Here is a 23,658-nt window from a genome sequence, read left to right on the forward strand (position 1 = left end):
CTAATTTTCATTCTTAACTGCAAAGCTTTGAGTAGGTACTTAATAAAAATCATAACAAATCTCAATCTGCCTAGATTTCATACATGATTCCGGGATTCCGAAAGTTTTTACATTAATATTTAAAATCGAAGTGAGGTATGGTATGTTTGGGAAATCGCTGGTTTTTTGAAAATTAGGTCCTTTCCTGAAGTTTTTAATGAAGATTGAAAGAATACGAGACGCTTGAATCGTTTTAATTATATTTCCAACATCTTAATGCTCATATAAAGGGATCTGTGTGCAACTGCAATTGTAAAATAGCTCGTATATCATTACAAATAAAATATTTTTTTCATTGAATAATTGAATAATCTCAAGTTGAAAATGCAAATAGGACAAGTAGAGCTTTCAACAAAACCGGTTGCACTTAAGCGCACAACTTAGTTCTAGTTGTTGCTCCACCTATGGTTTCAAATCGAAGTCGTCGGGTGAAGGCACTAGAAGTCATCATGGAATACTAGTGGCACAAATATATCAAAATGAGAGATGCAATATTCGTGCTGGTGCTCCTGCAGATCATCGGATTGTTGCAGGGCCAAATTCTGCGTAGGTAACAAAAAAAAAACGGGCGTCGCGTTGTTTCTAGGTGATTTAAGGAATAATATACTTTTTATTATTACTCGGTACCGCAGCAAAGGAAATTAAGAAGTGTCATTTTGGAGATTCTAAGTGCATCGTTAATTCCATGAATGCCATAATAAAGAAATATCCCAAAGGCATACCGGCGATCGGATTGAAGCCCATTGATGTGGTGGACATTAGGGACTCAAAGTTCTGGAATGACGCAATGGTGGGCGCCTTCTGGTTGAACTTCGATCTCTTTAATCAAGTGAACTACGGCTTCGAGAACACGACGATCACAAAGGTGAGTGGGTTCGATGAGAATCCCACATCCAGCTTGATTGAAATACACGGCCGGATACCCAGTCTCATCCACAAGGGCGACTACTTCAGTATGGGAAGGGTGTGGATTGTACGGATGAATTCCACGGGGGAATCCCTTTCGGACTTTCAAAACTTTCGCTTTGTTCTCAAGCTGAAGGTCATAATGGAGTATCGCAATAATAAGCGCTACTTGAAGATATACGAGCTAACCCCCTTCGTGACCATGGACCGGTGAGTTGACCAATTGAGCGCCAATGTAATCCGATGTTAACTGACCAAGCATTGCTCTACAGATGGGTATTCTGGCTAGACAACTTTTTCGAATCCAACACGGATATGACGATAGCCATTAATCAGGTGTTCAATCTGCACTGGGTTGAGTTTTGGAACGAGCTGGAGCCCACAAACCTGAAAATATTCGCCGGTGTGTTTCGCTCCGTTTTCGAGGATATTTTCAAAAAGGTCTCATACGATGACATGTTCTTGCCGATTTCCAAAGAGTTCGAAGTAAACGATTAAAGGTGATTAAAGATATTACTTACGACTTTTTTATTAGAGACTTGAAAGGACAAAGATGAATATTGCTTGAAACCGGTTGCAGCTATTAGCATTAGCATTACATAATTTATTGTTGACTGTTGAAAAGCTCCGCTTAGATCAGGTTCTAAGCATTCGAGTTCAATTCACTATTCACTATATCGTGACCGAGGAGTTTTTTGTTTTGTAGTCAGTTCAATTACGTGATTGCAATGGACAAGTTGATTTCACTGACTTTCCTGTGTTGGTGTATCCCAGTTATGATCTCGGGAGCAAGCTTACGTGCGTGGGTTTTCAGTGCCAGGTTGATCTGATTTTAACTGAGATGAACATTTCCAGCCGAAGATGTTGAGAAGTGCCATTTCGGGGACTCAACCTGCCTGGTCAGAAGTATCAATGCATTGATTAAGCACTACCCCAAGGGCATTCCAGAGATAGGACTTCCGCCGCTGGACGCCTACAACTTTTCCGATTCCGTCATTATGGAATCACCCAATCGCGGTCCTATCTGGATGGACTTCCGAATGCGAGACAACGTGAACAAAGGTTTCAATAATGCCACAATCACCCATGTCGAGGGTTTCCTGTACGAGCCCAATCAGAAGCAAATTGTGCTGAAGGTCCGTTTGCCACGACTTCTGCATGAGGCCACTTACGAAATGAGTGGCAGGGTTTTGCTCTTCTTCTTCAACACCACTGGAAAGTTGTCATCCGACTTTCAGAACTTCCGGATTACCCTGACCATCAAGGCGTTGGTGGAGTACAGGAATGACAAGCGCTATCTGAAGATTTACAATCTGGTGCCAAGTCTCGACTTGGATCGGTAATTGGATAGCAAATGAGCAGTGTTCGCTGATTTACTTTCACGTTTAACTTTTAGATGGATCATATGGTTGGATGGGCTGTACAAGGAGAACACGGATGTGACTGTTTTCATGAATAAGCTGGTCAACGATAACTGGGTGGAGTTCTGGAATGATTTGCAGCCCGGCCTAGTCAAAGCCTTCACCAATGCCTTCACTGTCCTGCTCAACAGGGTTTTCGATAACGTAGCCTACGATGATATGTTTCTTCCTTATGTAGACATTCGGATGGGATCCTAGTTGAAGCGACTACTTAGGGTTGCATATATTATGCATATATTAAATAATATATCATTAGGTTTACCTTTGCACCCATTGATATTTTTCTTTTTCGTGCTTTGTTTATGTTCTTTATCTTTAAGGTTTGTCTTTAAGGTTTGTAATACCCCAATAAAAGTGTAGCATATTCCCACCTGCTCTGATATATACTATATACTGTACTGGAATAACTACATTTAATTCAATTTTTCTTTGCCGAGGTTGTGGAACTCTCCGTCCTCCTGAAGCTCATCGTAGAATATATGATCGTTGTAGGACTCATCGCGATGGTACATATGTTGAAGAGCTTTGGAACTGGTGCCCCGCTTGGACTTTCGATGGTCGGTGGACAGCTTAAGGAGCTTCTGCCGCTTATGGGTGCGTCCCAGGAACTGAAGGGGACTGGTCACCTCTTCCAACTTCGCTAGGGAAGCGGCCCGGTCAACCGTAGTTATAATATCCGGAGTCTTGTCAACTTTTTCCTGGCGTTTACGACGCTTTAGACTGCGTCTCCTGGCCGGCGGACCTAATGGACGCAGCACTATCCGGAATGGGACCATGTGAAAGTGCTTCTTGGGCTTTGGCTTCTTGGGTTTTTTCCACATGCCTCTGTACTGGTCCACCACGCTGCAGGTCTGCATGTCGCGCGCCTTGGGAATGCCTTCATCTAGCTTTGGTGGACACTGTAGTACGTAGTACAAGTCGCCGAGCTGGCCTCCATCCAGAGTGCTGATTTCTTGGGAGTGGGAGTCGATGTCCGCATCCGAGTCTTGGGCGAAAAGTAGCTGAGCAGCTGGAACCTTGTAGTAGGCGAACATGTTGCGCTCCACCACGATGGCTAGACTCAGCTGCTGGATTAGACCCAGTCCCAATGCCAACTGCCACATGGTCGCCAATCAACTGGTTGGAGCCAGCGACTCTGGCTTCCGCTTATAAGCATATTGATTTTCAGGCTTGGCTGACTGCTTGCATAAATGTGGTGCGGTTTTTGGGGTCTGGAGTTCAGTGAACCATCACCCAAAGCACGAGACACATTTCGCGACCTAGGCCTTGTCCAATCCCAGGTGGAAATGGAAAAGAGGAAAAACTTTTACAGCCGGAAGTCATGCAATTATCTGTTGCATTCCAGACTTACATACATACTTAGGCACCTTGTTGCTATCGTGGCAACAGGTGACTACTTTGTTTACAACCACTTGTTAATCGCGCCTGCGCTTGTAGTTTCTATAAAAAGGGGTTACAAATTATGGGAAATACGAATGATTTACTTGGATGGTGTAACCTGAGCGAATTCCCCTGGCCAACTGTTGCGATTCTGAAGCAACAGTTCTTGTCGTGCTCGGAAACCATTCATTCTAACCATTTGCGGACAGGTGCCTGATGGACTCTTTAAGTCTTTCGCGTGTTTAGTGTGTTGCATGTGGCACATTCAGATGATTTACCCATCCATTCTGACATCTAATTTTCCATTTATTGGTGGTAAAATGCAAGAGTACATCAATATATTGTCTAATTTGGTTGAAAAAATAGAAAAGGTTGAGCATTTTGTTTTTAATGATTATATCAAAGAGACTTTAATATCATTACAATTGCCTAAGCAAAAGTCACAAGCCATATAATCTCATATTAATAAGCTACGCTTATATAAATCGTCCCAACATTACTAATTCATTCTAAAATTAATATTCATTGACTAATGTATACATCCACTTAATCAATTAGCACATAATCTATCGAAGCAAAGTGTGCAAATCCAAGGAACTTAATTTGAAAATGGCGTGCTTTCGGCCATTTAAACGGAAATAAGCGCAACAAATGGCCATTGACTTAGCAACCAACTTGACAACGGCCATTATGGCGCAGGGGAAATAACAAACAGTAGTCACTGAGCACGGACGGATTTCAGGGGAAAAATCAACAAATCCTTAGCAACGAGTCCTGCCACGATCACTTTTGCGCCTGAATGTGCGTGTCACGTCGTCAGCGGAAATAACAATCAATTCAGTCGCTTACCAGCAGCCGAGGTAAGTAGTCGCAATTGGAAAAGGAAAACCCGCGGAAACCTTCTTTGGGAAACTAATTTAATACATATATTATATAAAAAAAATTTAAAATTAATTAACTAATGGAATAATTGATAGCTAATAAGTGGTTAAGTTCGATTTACAAGTAATTTTGTTGGTTTTCAAAGGAAGTTCTTCAATTTTTGCCATCATAAGTGTTATGTAATCAGTAAAAATTGTGCAAATTGTTACATAACATACGAAAAAGTTCTTCAGATTAAAAGTGCTCAATTTTATCAAGTTATTTTTAGAGAATAACATAAAAACATATTTCGTAATACCGAAAAATCCCTATTGATTTGCAATTTTAATCGATTTCATATACTAGTTGTTAGTGGTAACAAGGTCAGCCAAACACTCAGATATGCATATGCACCTCATCCCCACAGCAAACAACAGACAAAAGCAACAGCCAGACAACCACTGCAGGAGCAGAAGCACCAAAGCAACCGCCCCACCCACAACCAACCCCCAGCGAGTGGGTCGCGATGGAGCCATCCACCAGCGCCGAGGCCGCTGCAGCGGCGGCAGCTGGTGGCCCGGATCCGCGCCTGGAGCTGATGGGGTCCTTTGTCATCAAGTCCCTGAAGCTGAAGCCGGAGAAGTGGACGCGTGTCGTCACGGTGGAGGAGCACAAGGGCATCATTAAGGAGTTTCTGGACAGGAACACCCCGGTTGTCCTGATTATCATCCTCACCCCAGCCGCCCAGCTGGTCCCATCGACCACCTTTCCATTGTCCCAGCTGAAGAGCAAGGGCGTGTACTTTATCAAGCGCTACGCATTGCCAATTCCTCGGGAGGATTGCGGCAACTTCATCATCTACGGCGATCTAGCCACCCGCACCATTGACCAGCTGTCCGCATTGGTGGAGGAGGTACTGGTGCCCCTTCTGTCCAACGAGGACAACTACCGCAGCTGGCCCATCATGGTGGCCCAGGACGTGCAGAAGCACGTGCACAGCCTAAAGAGCACCGTGCACCAGGTGAAGGGTCAGGTTAGCGGGGAGACCATCCTGGCCATGCCCGTGGGCGTCGAGAAGATTGTGAAGGCGGCCAAGGAGCTGGTCGAAACGGAGCAGTGCCAATTCGATCTGTACCTGAAAAGCGCCATCGAGGGCGTTGTCATCAAGTGGGCCACCCAAATCCACGAGGTCATCAAGGAGAGTCCGTCGAACGCCTTTGCCAATGGCCAGAATCCAACTCCACACACGGGTGAGTATGACATGGTGGTGGTGGCACGGCACCACGTGTGACGGTTTTATTTTTGGCTCGCTCCGTTTATTATTTATTGATAAAATTCAAGTCTCCCCATATCCTAGCAACCCCGAAATTTGCATGTTCGTACTCATCCAAAAGTTTCGTCCTGCTTTATTATCTGTTCACGAATGACATTCCGCGTGCATGCAATATGAATGTACTTCTGATGCTATTGTCATAGGACTAAATGGCTTATCGCCTTTATTACGCGTTCACATTTGACATTGACAATTGAGTAGAATGAGTTCATAAAAAGCCGGAAACTAAGGGCTAAAGTTACCTAAATCCACTCCGATTTTCACGGGGTTTTCGAATTGAAGAGCGGTGGAATGGACATATTACTACTAAACAGAATATAATGTATACTTTTCATAACTCACCACCAAGTCAAGACTTTGGTAAAATGTTCCAATCAAATATGCAATACCAAATATCTGGAATAATTCGCTTGATTAACTAATTTGCGTAATCTCCATCGTGTCATCTGTATATCCCCCCTGCCAGAGTTCACATTTTGGAACAATCGCCTCAAGAATCTGTCGTTCATCTACGACCAGTTGCGCAACGAGCGCATTCGTGCCATGGCCCTGATACTGGAGTACTCGATGAGTGCCTACCATCCGTGCTTCCAGACCCTCTTCAAGAACGTCGTTACGGGTGAGTGTGGTGGCGCGAAACGTGAGTGTAGCATGCCAATCGGTGATTTCCGCAGCTCTGGCGGAGGCAAAGGACATAACACTCTATCTGAACCCCCTGAAGCGCCCACTTCAGCACCTGGAGGAGATTGATTTCGCCGAGTGCAAGCCGTTGCTCATTCCGTTCATGAATACGGTGGGCATTTTGTGGGGCAACTCACGCTACTATTGCCAGTCGGCGAAAATAACCGTGCTGTTGCAGGAAATATGCAACTTGATTATACACCAGGTGGGTGGGAAGCATTGGGCGGATAGAAACGGATCCGACATCTGATATATTTGATCGATTGCAGGCCAAGAGATACCTGGATCCCTCGTCCATATTCCACAGCGATATCGACGAGGCCATGCAGCGACTCACCCTGTCCATCCAGATACTGAAGTTCTTTCGGGAGCTATTCGACTACTACAAGGAACGACTGGCCACGTTCTTCACGGAGCCCGAGGAGCGGCCGCCGATTTTATGGACTTTTCATCCAAATTCAGTTTTCAAGCGCTTTAATGCCTTCCTCGAACGCCTCACAACAATTCAATGGTAAGTTTGTTGGGTTCATTTACTTTAAAGATAGTTGCTGCTACTTATCTCTGGCTTTGCCAAGGTTCTTCTTTACTGTGATTGAATTCCTGAAATTAGAGAAAGTCGAAATCGGTGGGCTGCGGGGTCGCCAGCTCAGCACTCGCATCACAGATGTCTACGTGGAGTTCAATCAGTACTTCACGGCCTTCGCCTCGAAAAGCTACGATGTCCTCGATCCAGATGATCACGAGTTCGATGAGGACTTCAAGGGCTTCCAGACGCGTATCCTTGAGCTGGACATGAAGCTGGCGGCCATTTTGTGCCAGGCCTTTGATGATTGCCACAACCTGGAGAGTATTTTCAAGGTATCACTTGGATTTCCCTAGACGATATTTATTTTTTACTGATCTCTGATCCTGCGTGTACTTTAGCTCATTAGCATTGTGGGCAGTGTGCTCGATCGACCAAAGATCAAGGAGGAGTTCACCCAGCGTTATGCCGAAATTGTGCGCATGCTCGATGATGAGATGACCATCTGTGAGTCCATTTACGACAAGCAAATGGAACTGAAAAAGGTGGGCGACAACCTGTATCCCAACTACAATTGTCCACCAGTAGCCGCCTTCATACGCTGGTGCCATCAGCTGGAGACGCGGATCACGGCTCCAGTCAAGAACTTCAAGGCATTACAGCATGAGTAAGCATACTAAGCCATATGATTAATACGATTCTATCAATCCCTAATCGTTTGCAGGATCACCAAGACAGAGAAGTCCCTGGAAATCGTAGAGCGCTACGAGATCCTCATGGTGAAACTGGGCTCCTGCAAGACTCAGTTCTTTGATGACTGGGCGGGCCAATTGGACCGACAGATCGAGGAGAATCTGAAGAAATCGCTTATTGCGCGGGATCGTCGCCACAATTCGCTGATCCTCAACTTCAGTGCCGCCTTGTTTTCAATTCTGAGGGAGGTGCATTACATGCAGCAAATGAAGATCGAAGGAATTCCCCAAATTGCCATCGACTTTGCCGAAAAGAGCGACGTCTTTCGATCTTACACCCTCAACCTGGAGAAGACCATCGATTGGTACAACAGCATACAAGAAGGTAGCTCACCGGTGGAACTAAGGCTGATCGAACCCGAGATAAAGATGATTGATGATCTGGTTGAGATTGGCGTGAATCAGCTAGTTTGGAATTCTTCAGGCGCGTCTTTTCAGTCAAGTGTAAAATTAAGCATTATGTTAATTTTCTTCTGGCTTTTGCAGATATTCTAAGTTATCTCGATAAGCTACGGAAGCCGGTGGCTGCTCTTCAGAATCGCATGGATCACACCCAGGGAAATCTTCGTCAGATTCGCAAGATCATGGGCGTGTGGGCCAAGCAGCCTCTTTTCGAGAGGCGGGACTGCAAAAAGGACACTGTGCTCTCCATAGACGAGCGCCCGGATCGGACATCCAAGCGATACGCGGAGATCCAGGCAGCTTCGATAGAGATCCACAAGCTGCTGCAGGACAACATGCTGCAGTTTGACATGGAAAGCAAACAGGACGACGCAGTTTGGCTGAGTTACGTGGATTTTGTGGACAACATCGTTTACGAAAACATCCTAAAGACAGTTGGCGTGAGCGTTGGCTATCTAGCAGAGAATATGGATCCGGAGAACAACTATGCTCCACTATTTGAATCTCGGCTAGAACTTGTTGAACCCAATCTCGTGTTTGTGCCCTCGCTGGATCCCGAGGATCCGATGGGCTTTAACAACATGTTGATAGAACTGATGCGGGACATAATGAAGATGGGGTCGTTGATCAAACGCCTAAAGCCCAATGAAAAGCGCAACTATGTAGAAATGATAAAGGATAACCAGGACATTATCGATATGCGTCGTGAGATATTAAACGGTGTGGATCTGGTGATGGAGGAAGCCTCTCGATTCTGTCGCCAGTTTGAGCGGTACTCGTATCTCTGGCTTGACGATCGCGAAGAGTGCATGGAGTACTTCCTGGAGTACGGACGCATGTTGGATCCCGATGAGATTGATCTGATACTGATAAACGATCCCAATCAACCGCCTCCGCAACCATGCCAGCCCACGATCGAGGCTTTCAGGGAGCAGATCGACAACTACGAATCCCTGTTCAACGAGATCGAGGACATTGGTCCATTCCAGGTATTCAGTTCCTGGTTCCAGGTGGATGTGCGCCCATTCCGCCAGGCCCTGCTCAATACAGTGTGCAAGTGGGGCAACATGTTCAAGGAGCACCTGGTCACCACAGTCACCTCAAGCCTCATGAATCTCAGTCACTTTATTCGTAAAGCCGACGAGGGTCTGCTGCAGACGGTGAAGGAAAAGGACTACGAGGGTCTGGTCAGCATCATGGCGTACCTAATGCAGGTTAAGGAACGGGCAGCCAAGACGGACGAGATGTTCGAGCCCATGCAGGAGACCATTCAACTGCTGAAGTACTATGACATGGATATTCCCGAGGAGGTTAACGTGCTGCTGCAGGAACTGCCGGAGCAGTGGGCGAACACTAAGAAGATCGCTACTACGGTGAAGCAGCAGGTGTCGCCTCTGCAGGCCACTGAGGTGGTCAGCATCCGTAACAAGATCGCCCTCTTTGAGAGTCACATCCAGCTCTTCCGGGAGGTCTTCAAGACGTACGACTTCTTCCGGTTTGATTGCTACAAGCCATACCTCCTGATGGACCGCATCAACGACGACATGTTCCTATGTGAGAGTGAGATGAGGGACATTCAGGAGTCCGGAAGTTTGTTTGAGGTCAACATTCCGGAGTTCAAAGTTCTGAAACAGTGTCGCAAGGAGCTGCGCATGCTGAAGGTATCCATTTTACTTGTAGAATTTCACAAATATGGATTTATTTCTTTATATCTACCACTTTATCTGTGCATGTTTAATCTACTACTATACTAAATTTATGCATGCCACATGTGGAACTTTGAGCTTTTCTTTTTTCCCCCGCAAGTGATTTACTAACCCTAATCGTAATGAATACCCTAATCCGTACTAATCCCCCGATTGTTCCAATAACTCTTTGAACTCTCCCAGCAACTCTGGGACTACGTCAATATCGTGGCCACCAGCATCGACGATTGGAAAACCACGCCGTGGCGCAAGGTGGACGTGGAGAACATGGACATTGAGTGCAAGAAGTTCGCCAAGGACATACGTCTGTTGGACAAGGAGATGCGCCCGTGGGACACCTTCATCAACCTGGAGTCGACAGTCAAGAACATGCTGACCTCGCTCCGAGCCGTCGGGGAGCTGCAGAATCCGGCCATTCGGGAGCGTCACTGGAACCAACTGATGAACTCCACCAAGGTCTATTTTGTGTTTCCATTTTTAATGATTTCTTTGTTTTTGAACTCTTAAGTCAATCCCAGCCATTTGACCCGATGTAAATAATCCGTGTAAATCTTTCCACTTCCCCCAGCACACGAGCTCCACCAATTGGAGCTCCATTGTATAGCAATACGTTTTAATCATTTTCTTTCTCAAACTCGTTTCGTTTCCGCTTGATTTCCGGGATACTGTGCCCGGCCCAAACTGTACAGTTCTTGTAAATACCATTTCATTGCAGAGTTTGGCCGCCCTGCCCAAGGAAGTGACCGTAAGTGGCTTGGCCAAGTCCAGAGCATGTGTCAGTCGTAGTATCGTAGTTATATCCGTATAGCCACTGTAGTCGATATCTGCACCCCAAAATAGTACCGATTAGTATTGCTTAAATGTGATCCTCTTATAGGTCAAGTTTATCATGGACCACGAAACGACGCTGGCCGAATTGTTGGGCCTGAATCTGCACGAATGCGAGGAGGAGGTGAAGAACATCGTCGACAAGGCGGTCAAGGAGATGTCCATGGAGAAGATACTGCGGGATCTGAACACAACGTGGACGGTCATGGAGTTTGACCACGAGTTGCACCCGCGTACCGGCTGTAACCTCCTGAAGGCTTCGGAAGAACTCATAGAGACGCTTGAAGATAATCAGGTTTGCCTACAGAATCTAATAACATCCAAGTACATCGCCCATTTCCTCGAAGAAGTGTCCACTTGGCAAAACAAGCTTATGATCGCCGATCAAGTGATAACCGTATGGTTTGAGGTGCAACGCACTTGGACCCATCTTGAGAGTATCTTCATGAGTTCGGAAGACATACGCAAACAGCTTCCCGTCGATTCGGATCGATTCGATAACATTGACGCCGAGTTTCGCGTCCTCATGGATGAGATGTCCGTCTCGTCGAACGTGGTGGCGTCCACCAATCGTTCCGGCCTAATCGAACGCCTGGAGCATTTGCAGAAGGAGCTTACGCTTTGTGAAAAGGCATTGGCAGAGTACTTGGAAACGAAACGCTTGGCTTTTCCTCGCTTCTACTTCGTGTCCTCGGCGGACCTGCTGGACGTATTGAGCAACGGCATCCAGCCGGAAATGGTCACCAAGCACCTGACCAAGCTCTTCGACTCGATCGCCCGCCTGAAGTTCAACCGCGACGAGTCCAACGAGATCAACACGGCGTCGGGAATGTACGCCAAAGATGGTGAGTACGTGGAGTTCAACGAGTTGGCCAGCATCCGAGGACCCGTAGAGGTCTGGCTAAACCGTATCCAGGCGGCGATGCGTGCCAGTCTGAGGCACTACGTCATGGAGGCGGTGATTGCCTACGAGGAAAAGCAGCGGGAACAGGTTAGTTCAATTTCACGTCCCATTAGTAATATGATTTTCATGAGGTGTTTATAAAACTAAACAATTTGTTCTTTCAATTAGTGGTTATTCGACTACCCTGCCCAGGTGTCCCTCTGCGGATCGCAGATCTGGTGGTCCACGGAGGTGAACATCGCCTTTAGCCGGTTGGAGGAGGGCTATGATAACGCCATTAAGGACTACTACAAGAAACAGATATCGCAGCTCAGTCTGCTCATAACGCTTCTGCTGGGTGAGCTTAGCAAAGGCGATCGTCAGAAGATAATGACGATTTGCACAATTGATGTGCACTCTAGAGATGTGGTCGCCAAGATGATTCAGGCCAAATTGGATTCGGGCTCCGCGTTTATGTGGCAATCGCAGTTAAGACATCGCTTCGACGATGTGGAGAAGGACTGTTTTGCCAATATTTGCGACGCAGAATTCCAGTATTGTCACGAATACTTGGGCAATACGCCACGCCTGGTCATAACGCCGCTCACAGATCGTTGTTACATTACACTGACCCAGTCCCTCCACCTGGTAATGGGGGGCGCTCCAGCCGGGCCAGCCGGAACCGGAAAGACCGAGACCACCAAGGACTTGGGGCGCGCCATCGGCATATCGGTTTACGTCTTCAACTGCTCCGAGCAAATGGACTACCAATCCTGCGGCAATATCTACAAGGGCCTGGCCCAAACGGGTGCCTGGGGCTGCTTCGACGAATTTAATCGCATCACTGTGGAGGTCCTGTCGGTGGTTGCCGTTCAAGTGAAGTCCGTCCAGGATGCCATTCGCGATAAAAAGGACAAGTTCAATTTCATGGGCGAGATGATCAGCTGCGTGCCCACGGTGGGCATATTCATCACTATGAATCCGGGCTACGCGGGCCGCACGGAGCTACCGGAGAATCTAAAAGCCCTCTTCCGCCCTTGCGCCATGGTCGTGCCGGACTTCGAGCTTATCTGCGAGATTATGCTGGTGGCCGAAGGATTCCAGGACGCGCGAGTCCTGGCCCGCAAGTTCATCACGCTTTACACGCTCTGCAAGGAACTGCTCTCTAAGCAGGATCACTACGATTGGGGTCTCAGAGCTATTAAATCTGTGCTCGTGGTGGCGGGATCCCTTAAGGTGAGATTTCTTTTGTTTCTGGTAATGAGAATGCTGATCCTAACTTGGGTATTACACTTTATTGGGCACTCGTATTGCTATTGTTTCTTTTAATAGTAAATTGTCTTCATTGTGACTAAGAATTACAATACCCTTCGTTTAAGATCGCATAAATATCATATAATAGTTGATTTAATTATACTTTTCGCTTTCCAGAGAGGTGATCCCGGTCGTCCGGAGGAGGAGGTGCTTATGCGCGCACTACGAGACTTCAACATACCGAAAATCATCACGGACGACATGCCGGTGTTCATGGGGCTTATCAGCGACCTGTTTCCTGCCCTGGATGTGCCCCGCAAACGTGATCAGGATTTTGAACGCACCGTAAAACAAGCGGCCTCCGATCTCCTACTACAACCAGAAGACAATTTCATACTGAAGGTAGTGCAGCTGGAGGAGCTGTTGGAGGTACGTCACTCCGTGTTCATCGTTGGCAATGCGGGCACTGGGAAGACCCAGGTGTGGAAGACGCTGCTGCGCACCTACCAGAACATCAAGCGGAAGCCGATTTTCAATGACTTGAATCCGAAAGCTGTGACCAATGATGAACTTTTCGGCATTATCAACCCGGCGACACGCGAGTGGAAGGACGGCCTGTTCTCGGTGCTGATGCGGGATCAGGCAAACATAACGGGCGATCAACCAAAGTGGATCGTGCTCGACGGCGACATCGATCCGATGTGGATTGAAAGTCTCAATACCGTGATGGACGACAACAAGGTCCTCACATTGGCCAGCAACGAACGCATTGCGTTGACGCCTTCGATGCGTTTGCTCTTCGAGATCTCCAACCTGAGAACAGCAACGCCGGCAACCGTATCCAGGGCTGGCATCCTGTACATTAACCCGCAGGACTTGGGTTGGAATCCGTGAGTATTGGGAGTAACTGGGTTAACCGTACTTTTACTACTACTCCTTTTAAAGTTAAAATTTCTCACTAGTTTCTTTATTATTATTCAAAATTGGCATTGCTGTAACTCATGTTCTCGTTTTGCATTCCTCTCAAATAGCTGGAATCGGAACCGATCTTTCCTAGAACATTTTACATAATTCTGTATAAGAACTATATAAGTTCGTTCCACTAACCCATCTCTCTTTCCAGCTATGTAACCAGTTGGGTTGAAACGCGTAAAATTCCAGCCGAAAAGTCCAATTTGGTCATGTTATTCGATAAGTACATACCGCCTTCATTGGAAACGATTCGCGTGCGTTTCAAGAAGATCACGCCTGTCGCCGAAATGGCACACATTCAAATGCTGTGCCATCTCCTAAACTGTTTTTTAATACCAGCGAACACGCCGGCCGACTGTCCAAAAGAATGGCACGAACTGTACTTTGTTTTTGCCTGTATTTGGGCCTTCGGGTCGGCCATGTTCCAGGATCAAGCCATTGACTACCGCGTGGAGTTCAGCAAATGGTGGGTAAATGAGTTCAAAACTGTTAAGTTCCCGCCAGGTGAGTGCCGATCCCCGATCAATTGACTCAACCCACGAGCTTAAAGCATTCTCTCCTGCTCCATTGCAACCTCCAAGGTGGAACAGTTTTCGACTACTTTCTGGACAGCGAGACGAAGACCTTCCTGCCTTGGACCGAGAAGATCCCCAAATTCGAGCTGGACTCGGACCTGCCGCTGCAGGCTGTCATCGTGCACACCTCCGAGTCGATACGCCTGCGTTTTTTCCTAGATCTCCTGATGGATAAGAAGCACCCGGTGATGCTAGTGGGGAATGCCGGCTGCGGCAAGACCGTACTGGTGAACGAGAAGCTTCAATCGCTTTCTGAGAATTACGCTGTCACGACAATACCATTCAATTACTATACCACGTCCGAAATGTTGCAAAAGATCCTCGAGAAGCCGCTGGAGAAGAAGGCGGGACGCAACTACGGACCGCCCGGCAACAAGCTGCTCTGCTACTTCGTGGACGACATCAATATGCCGGAGGTGGATGCCTACGGAACGGTACAGCCGCACACGCTAATGCGGCAGCACCTGGACTACGGCCACTGGTATGACCGGAACAAGCTCACTCTAAAGGACATCCACAACTGCCAGTACGTGGCCTGCATGAACCCCACCTCCGGTAGCTTCACGATCAATCCGCGCCTGCAGCGCCACTTCTGCGTCCTGGCTGTGAGTTTTCCAGGTCCCGAGTCCATCACGGTCATGTACTCGTCCATCCTGGCACAGCACTTCGCCAACGCGGAACAGAAGTTCACTCCGATCGTCACGCGGATGACGCCCAACATTGTGGCCGCCACGATCGCTCTGCACAACAAGTGCTTGCAGGTCTTTCTGCCCACGGCAATCAAGTCGCACTACATCTTTAATCTGCGCGACATCAGCAATGTCTTTCAGGTGAGTTTCGACGATCATGGTGGATGGTTGGTAGCTCTTGAATTGCCTAATCCCCTTCCAGGGACTGCTGTTCAGTTCGACAGAGTGCTTGACGGGCTCCACAGATCTTATACGCTTGTGGCAGCACGAGACACAGAGGGTGTACTCGGATAAGCTAACGGACGATAAGGACATCGATAGCTTTACCAAGATGCAGCATGACATTGTCAAGAAGTCATTCGAGGAAATTGACGAGTCCGTCATATTCGACAAGCCGAATATTTACTGTCATTTCGCTGGAGGAATTGGTGATCCTAAGTACATGCCCATCAAGGGTTGGCCTGAGCTTCACAAACTCCTTCAGGAAGCAATGTCATCGTATAATGATCTAGTCGCTGCCATGAACCTGGTGCTATTCGAGGATGCGATGATGCACGTGTGCAGGTGGGACATACCAATATGGAGCCTTAATTGCAGTTACTAACAATGACGCTACTTTCAGGATCAATCGCATTTTAGAATCACCGCGTGGCAGCGCCTTATTGGTTGGTGTTGGTGGCAGCGGGAAACAATCTCTAGCGCGCTTGGCAGCATTCATATCCAGCTTGGAGGTCGTGCAGATACAGCTGAAGAAGGGCTACGGAGTCAATGACTTGAAGGTTTCTCAGTCTGCTAGTCCAAGCCCAACCTGATTAATCCTAACCATCTACCCATTACAGAATGAATTTTCAGGACTTTATCTGAAGGCCGGACTGAAGAACGTTGGCATTATGTTCCTAATGACGGATGCGCAGATACCCAGCGAGGATTTCCTCGTCTTGATCAACGATATGCTCGCGGTAGGTTTACACTAATTGGTATTTAAATGCTTGGCACCGAATTTATTAATTAATTCGTTCATTTTCAGACTGGCGAGATTCCGGATTTGTTTCCCGATGACGAGATTGAGAACATTATCGCAGGGGTTCGAAATGAGGTTAAAGGCGCGGGACTTGTTGATACGCGAGAAAATTGCTGGAAATTCTTCATCGATCGTGTGCGCAAGCAGCTTAAGATAGTTTTGTGCTTTTCACCAGTGGGTTCGACACTGCGTGTTCGGTCGAGAAAATTCCCGGCCATCATCAATGCCACATCCATCAATTGGTTCCACGAATGGCCTCAGGAGGCACTCATATCGGTGGCGATGAACTTCCTCGCCCAGAACAAGGTGTTGCCGGAGAACCACCGCGATTCCGTGGCCAAGTTCATGGCCTACGTCCATACATCGGTCAACACCACGTCCAAGGTGTACCTCCAGAATGAGAGGCGCTACAACTATACCACACCGAAGAGTTATCTGGAGCAGATAAACCTCTACATTAAACTACTCAACCACAAGAACGAGGACCTGCAGAGCAAGATCGAGCGTCTGGAGAACGGACTGGAGAAACTGCGGTCCACTGCCCTCCAGGTGGCCGATCTGAAAGTAAAGCTCGCTGTCCAGGAGATCGAGCTAAAGGAGAAGAACGAGGCGGCCGACGCCCTCATCGAGATTGTGGGCATCGAGACGGAGAAGGTGCAAACGGAGAAAGCCGTGGCCGACGAGGAGGAAATGAAGGTCGCTTTGATAGCCGACGAAGTCAGCAAGAAGCAGCGGGACTGCGAGGAGGATCTCCTCAAGGCAGAGCCAGCTCTAATGGCCGCCCAGGATGCGCTGAACACCCTGAATAAGGCGAATCTCACCGAGCTCAAGAGCTTCGGTTCGCCGCCAGGCGCCGTCACCAATGTGACCGCCGCTGTGATGGTGCTGCTCTCTCAGGGTGGCAAGGTGCCTAAAGATCGCTCTTGGAAAGCGGCCAAAATCGCCATGGCCAAGGTGGACACGTTCCTCGACTCGCTGATCAACTACGACAAGGAGAATATCCACCCGGAGATCACCAAGGCCATCCAGCCCTATCTGAAGGATCCGGAATTCGAGCCGGAGTTCGTGCGCTCCAAGTCGGGTGCGGCGGCTGGTCTGTGCGCCTGGGTCATAAATATCATTAAGTTCTACGAGGTCTACTGCGACGTAGAACCCAAGCGTAAGGCCCTGGCTGCGGCAAATGCGGAACTGGCCGCTGCCCAGGACAAACTGGCTGGCATCAAGCGGAAAGTGATGGTAGGATTAGGACTCACTGACGGGCTACTCTTAGGTGATCTCTCTTAATACCGAACTATTTCCATTATAGAGCCTCGAGGAGCAACTGGGCAAGCTGACGGCGGACTTTGAGAAGGCCACTGCGGATAAGTTGCGATGCCAACAGGAAGCGGATGCCACCCAAGCCACCATTGCCCTGGCCAATCGCCTGGTAGGCGGTCTGGCCAGTGAGAACGTACGTTGGGCCGAAGCGGTCAACAAGTGGGTATCTTGACTACATACAAGTGAACTTCCATACTAAATGACTATGTTTATTCTTAATCAGCTTCGTCAAGCAGGGCATTACGTTGCCCGGCGATATTCTACTCATCACCGCCTTTATTTCCTATGTCGGCTGTTTCACGAAAGGATTCCGCATCGACCTCTTACTCAAGATGTGGACACCCTTTTTGAAGAGCATTGATCCGCCCATACCCACAACCGAAAATCTCGATCCCCTTTCGCTGCTGACCGACGACACCACTATCGCTATTTGGACCAATGAGGGATTACCCAGCGATCGAATGTCCATTGAGAATGCCACCATCCTGTCCAACTCGGATCGATGGCCACTGATGATCGATCCGCAGTTGCAGGGAGTCAAGTGGATCAAGCAAAAGTATGGTGAGGATTTGAAGGTGATTCGTCTGGGTCAGCGCAGTTATTTGGACATCATCGAGAAGTCCATCAATGCGGGCTGCAATGTGCTAATCGAGAATATCGACGAGAACCTGGACCCAGTGTTGGACTCTCTGCTGGGTCGAAATCTGATCAAGAAGGGAAAGTAAGTGGGAGGGTCTCGGACACGGATTTTCTGCAAAATACATACTTATCGAACTTTTTTTAGGGCTATCAAAATTGGAGACAAGGAGATCGAATACAACTCCAACTTCCGTCTGATCCTGCACACCAAGCTAGCTAATCCGCACTACAAGCCAGAGATGCAAGCACAAACCACACTTATTAACTTCACCGTAACACGCGATGGACTAGAGGATCAACTGCTGGCGGAAGTGGTGAAAGCCGAGCGTCCCGATCTGGAGGAGTTGAAAGCCGATCTCACAAAGCAACAGAACGACTTTAAGATCATGCTGAAGAAACTGGAGGACGATCTATTGTCGCGCCTTTCGTCGGCGGGTGAGAATATTTTAGGTGACACGGCGCTGGTGGAGAACCTGGAGACCACGAAGAGCACTGCTTCGGAGATCGAGCAGAAGGTGGCCGAGGCGAAGATTACCTCCAAGGAGATCGACAAGGCCCGAGAGTACTACAGACCGGCGGCGGCCAGAGCCAGTTTGCTTTACTTTATCCTAAACGAACTAAACACTATCAATCCGATATATCAGTTTTCACTGAAGGTGGGTTTTGAGGACTACAAGTTTAGATGGCCTTATTATGACATACTTCCTTCATTGGCAGGCTTTTAGTGTAGTGTTCCAAAAGGCCATAGCCAAGGCTGAACCTGGCGATACTTTGGATTTGCGTGTCTCCAATCTGATTGATTGTATAACGTATTCGGTGTTTCAGTACACTTCGCGTGGTCTTTTCGAATGCGACAAGCTCATCTTCGCCTCGCAAATGACATTTCAGGTAAGAGCAATCCATCAGTCATTTCAGTAGCGATTATTTGAATGCCTTCTTTCGATTCTGAATCAGATTCTTCTTATGAACGAGGAGGTTACATCGGCGGAACTGGACTTCTTGCTCCGCTTCCCGATCAAACCACATGTGACAAGTCCTGTGGACTTTCTGACCAATCAATCGTGGGGCGGAATATGCAGTCTAGCGTCCAAAGATGAATTCAGGAACTTGGACCGCGACATCGAGACCTCCTCGAAGCGCTGGAAGAAGCTGGTCGAATCGGAGCTGCCGGAAAAGGAGAAATTCCCGCAGGAGTGGAAGAACAAAACGGCTCTACAAAGACTTTGCATGATCAGGGCCTTAAGGCCAGATCGCATGACATACGCTTTAGCGTACGTACCTTCTAGTATTACTTTATTCCGGCTATACAATGATTAACCTACTTCCCAAACAGCGACTTCATTGAGGAGAAACTTGGATCGAAATATGTAGAAAGCCGCGCCATGGAGTTCGCAAAATCGTACGAGGAAGCAAGTCCGTCCACCCCCATATTCTTCATCCTCTCGCCAGGTGTAAATCCACTCAAGGACGTGGAGGCGCTGGGCAAACAAATGGGCTTCAGCATGGATCTGGGTAATTTCCATAACGTGTCTTTGGGACAGGGCCAGGAAGCCATAGCAGAGGCTGCCATGGACACGGCGGCCAAGCATGGCCACTGGGTGGTGTTGCAGAACATCCATCTGGTTAGGAAGTGGCTGCCGGTGCTGGAGAAGAAGCTCGAGTACTACGCCGAGGACTCGCACCCGGACTATCGCATGTTCCTGAGTGCAGAGCCAGCCTCGACGCCTTCTGCCCACATCATACCGCAGGTATGTCCATTTCTTCTATGTTGCTACTGATTGTTATAAAATTAATAGATTAAGAATTACATAATTTTGCAGTAGTAGTTTCCCAACAAATACTAGTAAATTTTCACAATTGTTTTCAGGGCATCTTGGAATCATCAATTAAGATCACCAACGAGCCTCCAACTGGAATGTTGGCTAATCTCCACAAGGCGTTGGATAACTTTACCCAGGAAACACTCGAGATGTCGGGCAAGGAGGCAGAGTTCAAAGCCATTCTCTTCTCCCTCTGCTATTTCCACGCTGTAGTCGCCGAGCGTCGGAAGTTTGGACCCCAGGGCTGGAACAAGATCTATCCATTCAACGTGGGTGATCTCAACATCAGTGTGTCGGTGCTGTATAACTACCTGGAGGCGAATGCCAAGGTGCCGTGGGAGGATCTGCGCTACCTGTTCGGCGAGATCATGTACGGGGGTCATATTACGGACGACTGGGACCGAAGGCTGTGCATAACCTACTTGGAGGAGTATATGCAGCCGGATTTGGTGGATGGCGAGCTCTTTCTGGCGCCCTCATTTCCAGCTCCGCCCAACACGGACTACCTGGGATACCATACGTACGTGGACGAAATGATGCCGGCGGAGTCACCGTACTTGTACGGACTACATCCCAATGCGGAGATTGGGTTCCTAACCACGCGTGCGGAGAACATCTTTCGCACGGTGTTCGAGATGCAGCCACGGGATGCTGGAGCCGGAGGAGGGGCAACGGTGACCCGCGAGGACAAGGTCAAACAGATCGTCGATGAGATCATCGAGAAGCTGCCCGAGGAGTTCAACATGGTCGAGATCATGAACAAGGTGGAGGAGCGCACGCCGTATGTGATAGTGGCCTTTCAGGAGTGCGAGCGGATGAACTTCCTCACCAGCGAGATGAAGCGCAGCCTGAAGGAGTTGGACTTGGGCTTAAAGGGTGAATTGACCATTACATCGGACATGGAGGTGCTGGAGAATTCACTGTTTTTGGATCAAGTGCCGCCCATTTGGACGCAACGTGCGTATCCTTCGCTCTTGGGTCTCAACAACTGGTTCATCGATCTGTGCCTGCGTCTGCGCGAACTGGAGACCTGGTCCACTGATTTTGTAGTGAGTGAATCGTAATGCAAACTGTGCTCAACAGATCCCCTAAAATCCCTATCCATAGCTACCCTCCTGCGTCTGGCTGGCTGGGTTCTTCAATCCCCAATCCCTGCTCACGGCGATCATGCAGAGCACCGCCCGTAGAAACGACCTGCCGCTGGACAAGATGTGCCTCCAGTGTGACGTGACCAAAAAGCAGAAGGAGGAATTTACGTGAGTGTCGCTTCCATTGCCCCGCCAATTCCCAATTGACTCTCGACGTGACCCCTTTCCCGGGAATGTTTACACTATCATGAGCAATCTCAAATTTGCAATCGTCACAGATTCCAAGAATATTTTATCAGTTGAATTATTTTTGAAAAACAAGAACATTGCCATTTTATCAAAGAGATAAATCTTTGGAATTCTAGGTCCATAAAATATATTTATATTTCTACCCAACTTTGGGCTGTTGCCATTTCTCTTTTCCAAAAATCACAAAAGGATAGATGGTCAGTTTCTATCAAAATGCTATTTACTGTACCATTGTAACAAATGTCACTATTATTTGTTTAATCCATAAACATTTTAGTGAGGAAAGAAATCACTAAATCTATGAATTAGCTCTAAAATGTTTTCCCCCAAACATAATCTAATGTCCGCTCGACCTTATTTGCTCAGAGCTCAATCCCAATCGCATAATGAATGTAATGTTGTGACATGTAATCATGCCTCCAAGCAGGAAAAAATCCAGCTGCGGCCAATGGCCAGCGAGTGTGTCTAAAAATAGGCACAATGCTATTTCATAAGAGCTAATTTTAAACCAGCACTGGAATATAAATATGTGAGACTTATTAATAGACCGCAAATTACAATTGTCTATTTACCCAACGGCTGATTGGGCTGATGAGCTGATGGGCTGAGTGGCTGATGAGCTGATTGCTTATTAAGTGGCGCCCCGCCAGCCACGTTTCACATGGCGACGCTGGTGGGAGAACAATGGAGATCCGTCGCGCCGTCGTCGGAATTAATATGCATCTCTGCATGGAGATTAGCATCGACACCCGCCCCTTTTAGTTGGCTCTGGGCTAGACCTGTGGCTATCTATAGCTACGAGTATAGTCGCGGCATCTGAGATGATCTTGTAATTGCAGGACGGCACCGCGCGACGGCTGCTGCGTGCATGGGATCTTCATGGAGGGCGCCAGGTGGGACATACAGCAGGGTATCATCATGGAGTCGCGCCTCAAGGAGCTCTACCCATCCATGCCGGTGATCAACATTCGGGTGAGTTGGAAATGCAAATCGGGCAAATGCTAAAATCCGCAAATCGGCGAATCGAGGGCGGATCTGTGGCGTCTCAGTGCTGGCGCATGTTGGCATAAATTCGAAAACTAGATTCAACTCCATTATTCTACTACACTGAATGCGATTCCGATTCAATTTAACCTCGTCTATGTACCGCAGGCAATCACTCAAGATAAGCAAGATCTGAGGAACATGTACGAGTGCCCGGTCTACAAGACCCGCACCCGAGGCCCCACCACCTATGTGTCCAACTTGAATCTGAAGACCAAAGACAAGCCGGGCAAATGGATCCTGGCCGGCGTAGCGCTGCTCTTGCAGACCTAAATGGCTAAATGGCTAACTGCTTAATGCTTAACATAACTTAGTTATCTAACTTAACTTAGTTCAAACGATTTCGTAGTTCTTTTCTAGTTCACAACGTAGAACAATAATAGTCTTAAGCTAGACCAATGTACCAAGTTTTATCGTAGACTCCAAGTTTGACTTTCGACTTATTTATTAGAGTGCACCGTTTTCATAATAAAACACCTCCTAAGTAGACCTGCCTTAGGCGCACTAGCATAAAACCTAAAGGAAATGCTGAACGTATTTTGTCTGGAATGGGGATTCATTGTGGTATATTGATACACGTAATGCAGATAGGTAAAACCGAACTTTATTCTTTTGCCTTGACTTCATTTGTTTACCATGCAATTGTTTACATTCGGTAGGTAATACCCCGTGGAAACCACCATACCGCCAATTGATAATGTTTTTTTCGCGGCGAATGCGACTTAACGCTGCCTGCGTAGTCGGCGGCTGATAAGTCTGAAAATTCCAAAAATCTTAATGGAAATGCTAAATCCAATGCGTCGCGTATCCATAAATAACAAGCGTAATATACATACGTATCTGTATCTGGGGGGAAGCAGCATCAAAGAAAATTCATAGACACTGCCGAGTGGAGTGAACTCGTGGCCATCGCAAACTGAAACAAATAATTTTCATATTTTTTGCCCTGCTTTCTTTTTTTTCTTTTATATTTTTATTTCGTCTTATTTGTACTGCGACGACCTGACTCTCCCGCTCTATAGAGCTCCATGGAGCTCTCAGATTGCGATAAGCGTGTGCCGAGTCTGTTCGGAAATGCTGACGAAATTTTGAACGATTTTCGAAGCATCGCGAGCATCTCAGTATTGAGCGGTACGTGAACCAATTGACAGCGGTCAGCGATGAGGAGCAAACTTTTTAGTGACTGCATAAATACATGAATAATTCAAACTCAAAAAACCCAGCAGCAACAACAAGCTGGTCCACGACAACGTGACCTGCCTGTAGAGTTATCGA

The 23,658-nt window shown here is 47.6% G+C and overlaps 4 protein-coding genes across 5 annotated transcripts; 3 read left to right on the top strand and 1 right to left on the bottom strand.

Annotated features, from left to right (window-relative positions):
• Positions 1-461: 461 nt before the first annotated feature.
• Positions 462-1,822, top strand: LOC117143482. Its single transcript, XM_033308194.1, has 4 exons — positions 462-585; positions 672-1,155; positions 1,218-1,445; positions 1,801-1,822. The coding sequence occupies exons 1-3, from the start codon at positions 519-521 to the stop codon at positions 1,441-1,443; spliced, it is 777 nt and encodes a 258-aa protein (XP_033164085.1). The 5' UTR covers positions 462-518; the 3' UTR covers positions 1,444-1,445; positions 1,801-1,822.
• Positions 1,484-2,715, top strand: LOC117143483 (protein takeout). Its single transcript, XM_033308196.1, has 3 exons — positions 1,484-1,743; positions 1,801-2,284; positions 2,342-2,715. Exons 1-3 carry the CDS (start codon positions 1,674-1,676, stop codon positions 2,562-2,564), a joined length of 777 nt encoding a protein of 258 aa, XP_033164087.1. The 5' UTR covers positions 1,484-1,673; the 3' UTR covers positions 2,565-2,715.
• Positions 2,716-2,779: 64 nt separating this feature from the next.
• Positions 2,780-3,801, bottom strand: LOC117144717. The gene has a single exon (XM_033310056.1). It carries the CDS (start codon positions 3,467-3,469, stop codon positions 2,780-2,782), a length of 690 nt encoding a protein of 229 aa, XP_033165947.1. The 5' UTR covers positions 3,470-3,801.
• Positions 3,802-5,133: 1,332 nt separating this feature from the next.
• LOC117142733 (dynein beta chain, ciliary) lies at positions 5,134-22,904 on the top strand. Of its 2 annotated transcripts, XM_033306903.1 has the most exons (29): positions 5,134-5,857; positions 6,407-6,559; positions 6,615-6,826; positions 6,891-7,132; positions 7,197-7,479; positions 7,546-7,811; positions 7,869-8,320; positions 8,383-9,959; positions 10,188-10,460; positions 10,720-10,749; positions 10,882-11,823; positions 11,905-12,951; positions 13,147-13,859; positions 14,093-14,445; positions 14,523-15,346; positions 15,408-15,769; positions 15,828-15,984; positions 16,045-16,164; positions 16,233-17,462; positions 17,533-17,702; positions 17,767-18,264; positions 18,328-18,838; positions 18,900-19,070; positions 19,137-19,453; positions 19,516-19,930; positions 20,050-21,051; positions 21,110-21,258; positions 22,179-22,311; positions 22,492-22,904. In XM_033306903.1, the coding sequence occupies exons 1-29, from the start codon at positions 5,134-5,136 to the stop codon at positions 22,654-22,656; spliced, it is 13,491 nt and encodes a 4,496-aa protein (XP_033162794.1). In that variant the 3' UTR covers positions 22,657-22,904. The 2 variants fall into 2 exon arrangements, with proteins under 2 accessions (XP_033162794.1, XP_033162795.1); XM_033306904.1 differs by lacking the exon at positions 10,720-10,749.
• The last annotated feature ends 754 nt before the right edge of the window (positions 22,905-23,658 follow it).

This window comes from Drosophila mauritiana, chromosome 3R (genome assembly GCF_004382145.1).
Source record: "Drosophila mauritiana strain mau12 chromosome 3R, ASM438214v1, whole genome shotgun sequence".
Taxonomy (NCBI): domain Eukaryota; kingdom Metazoa; phylum Arthropoda; class Insecta; order Diptera; family Drosophilidae; genus Drosophila; species Drosophila mauritiana.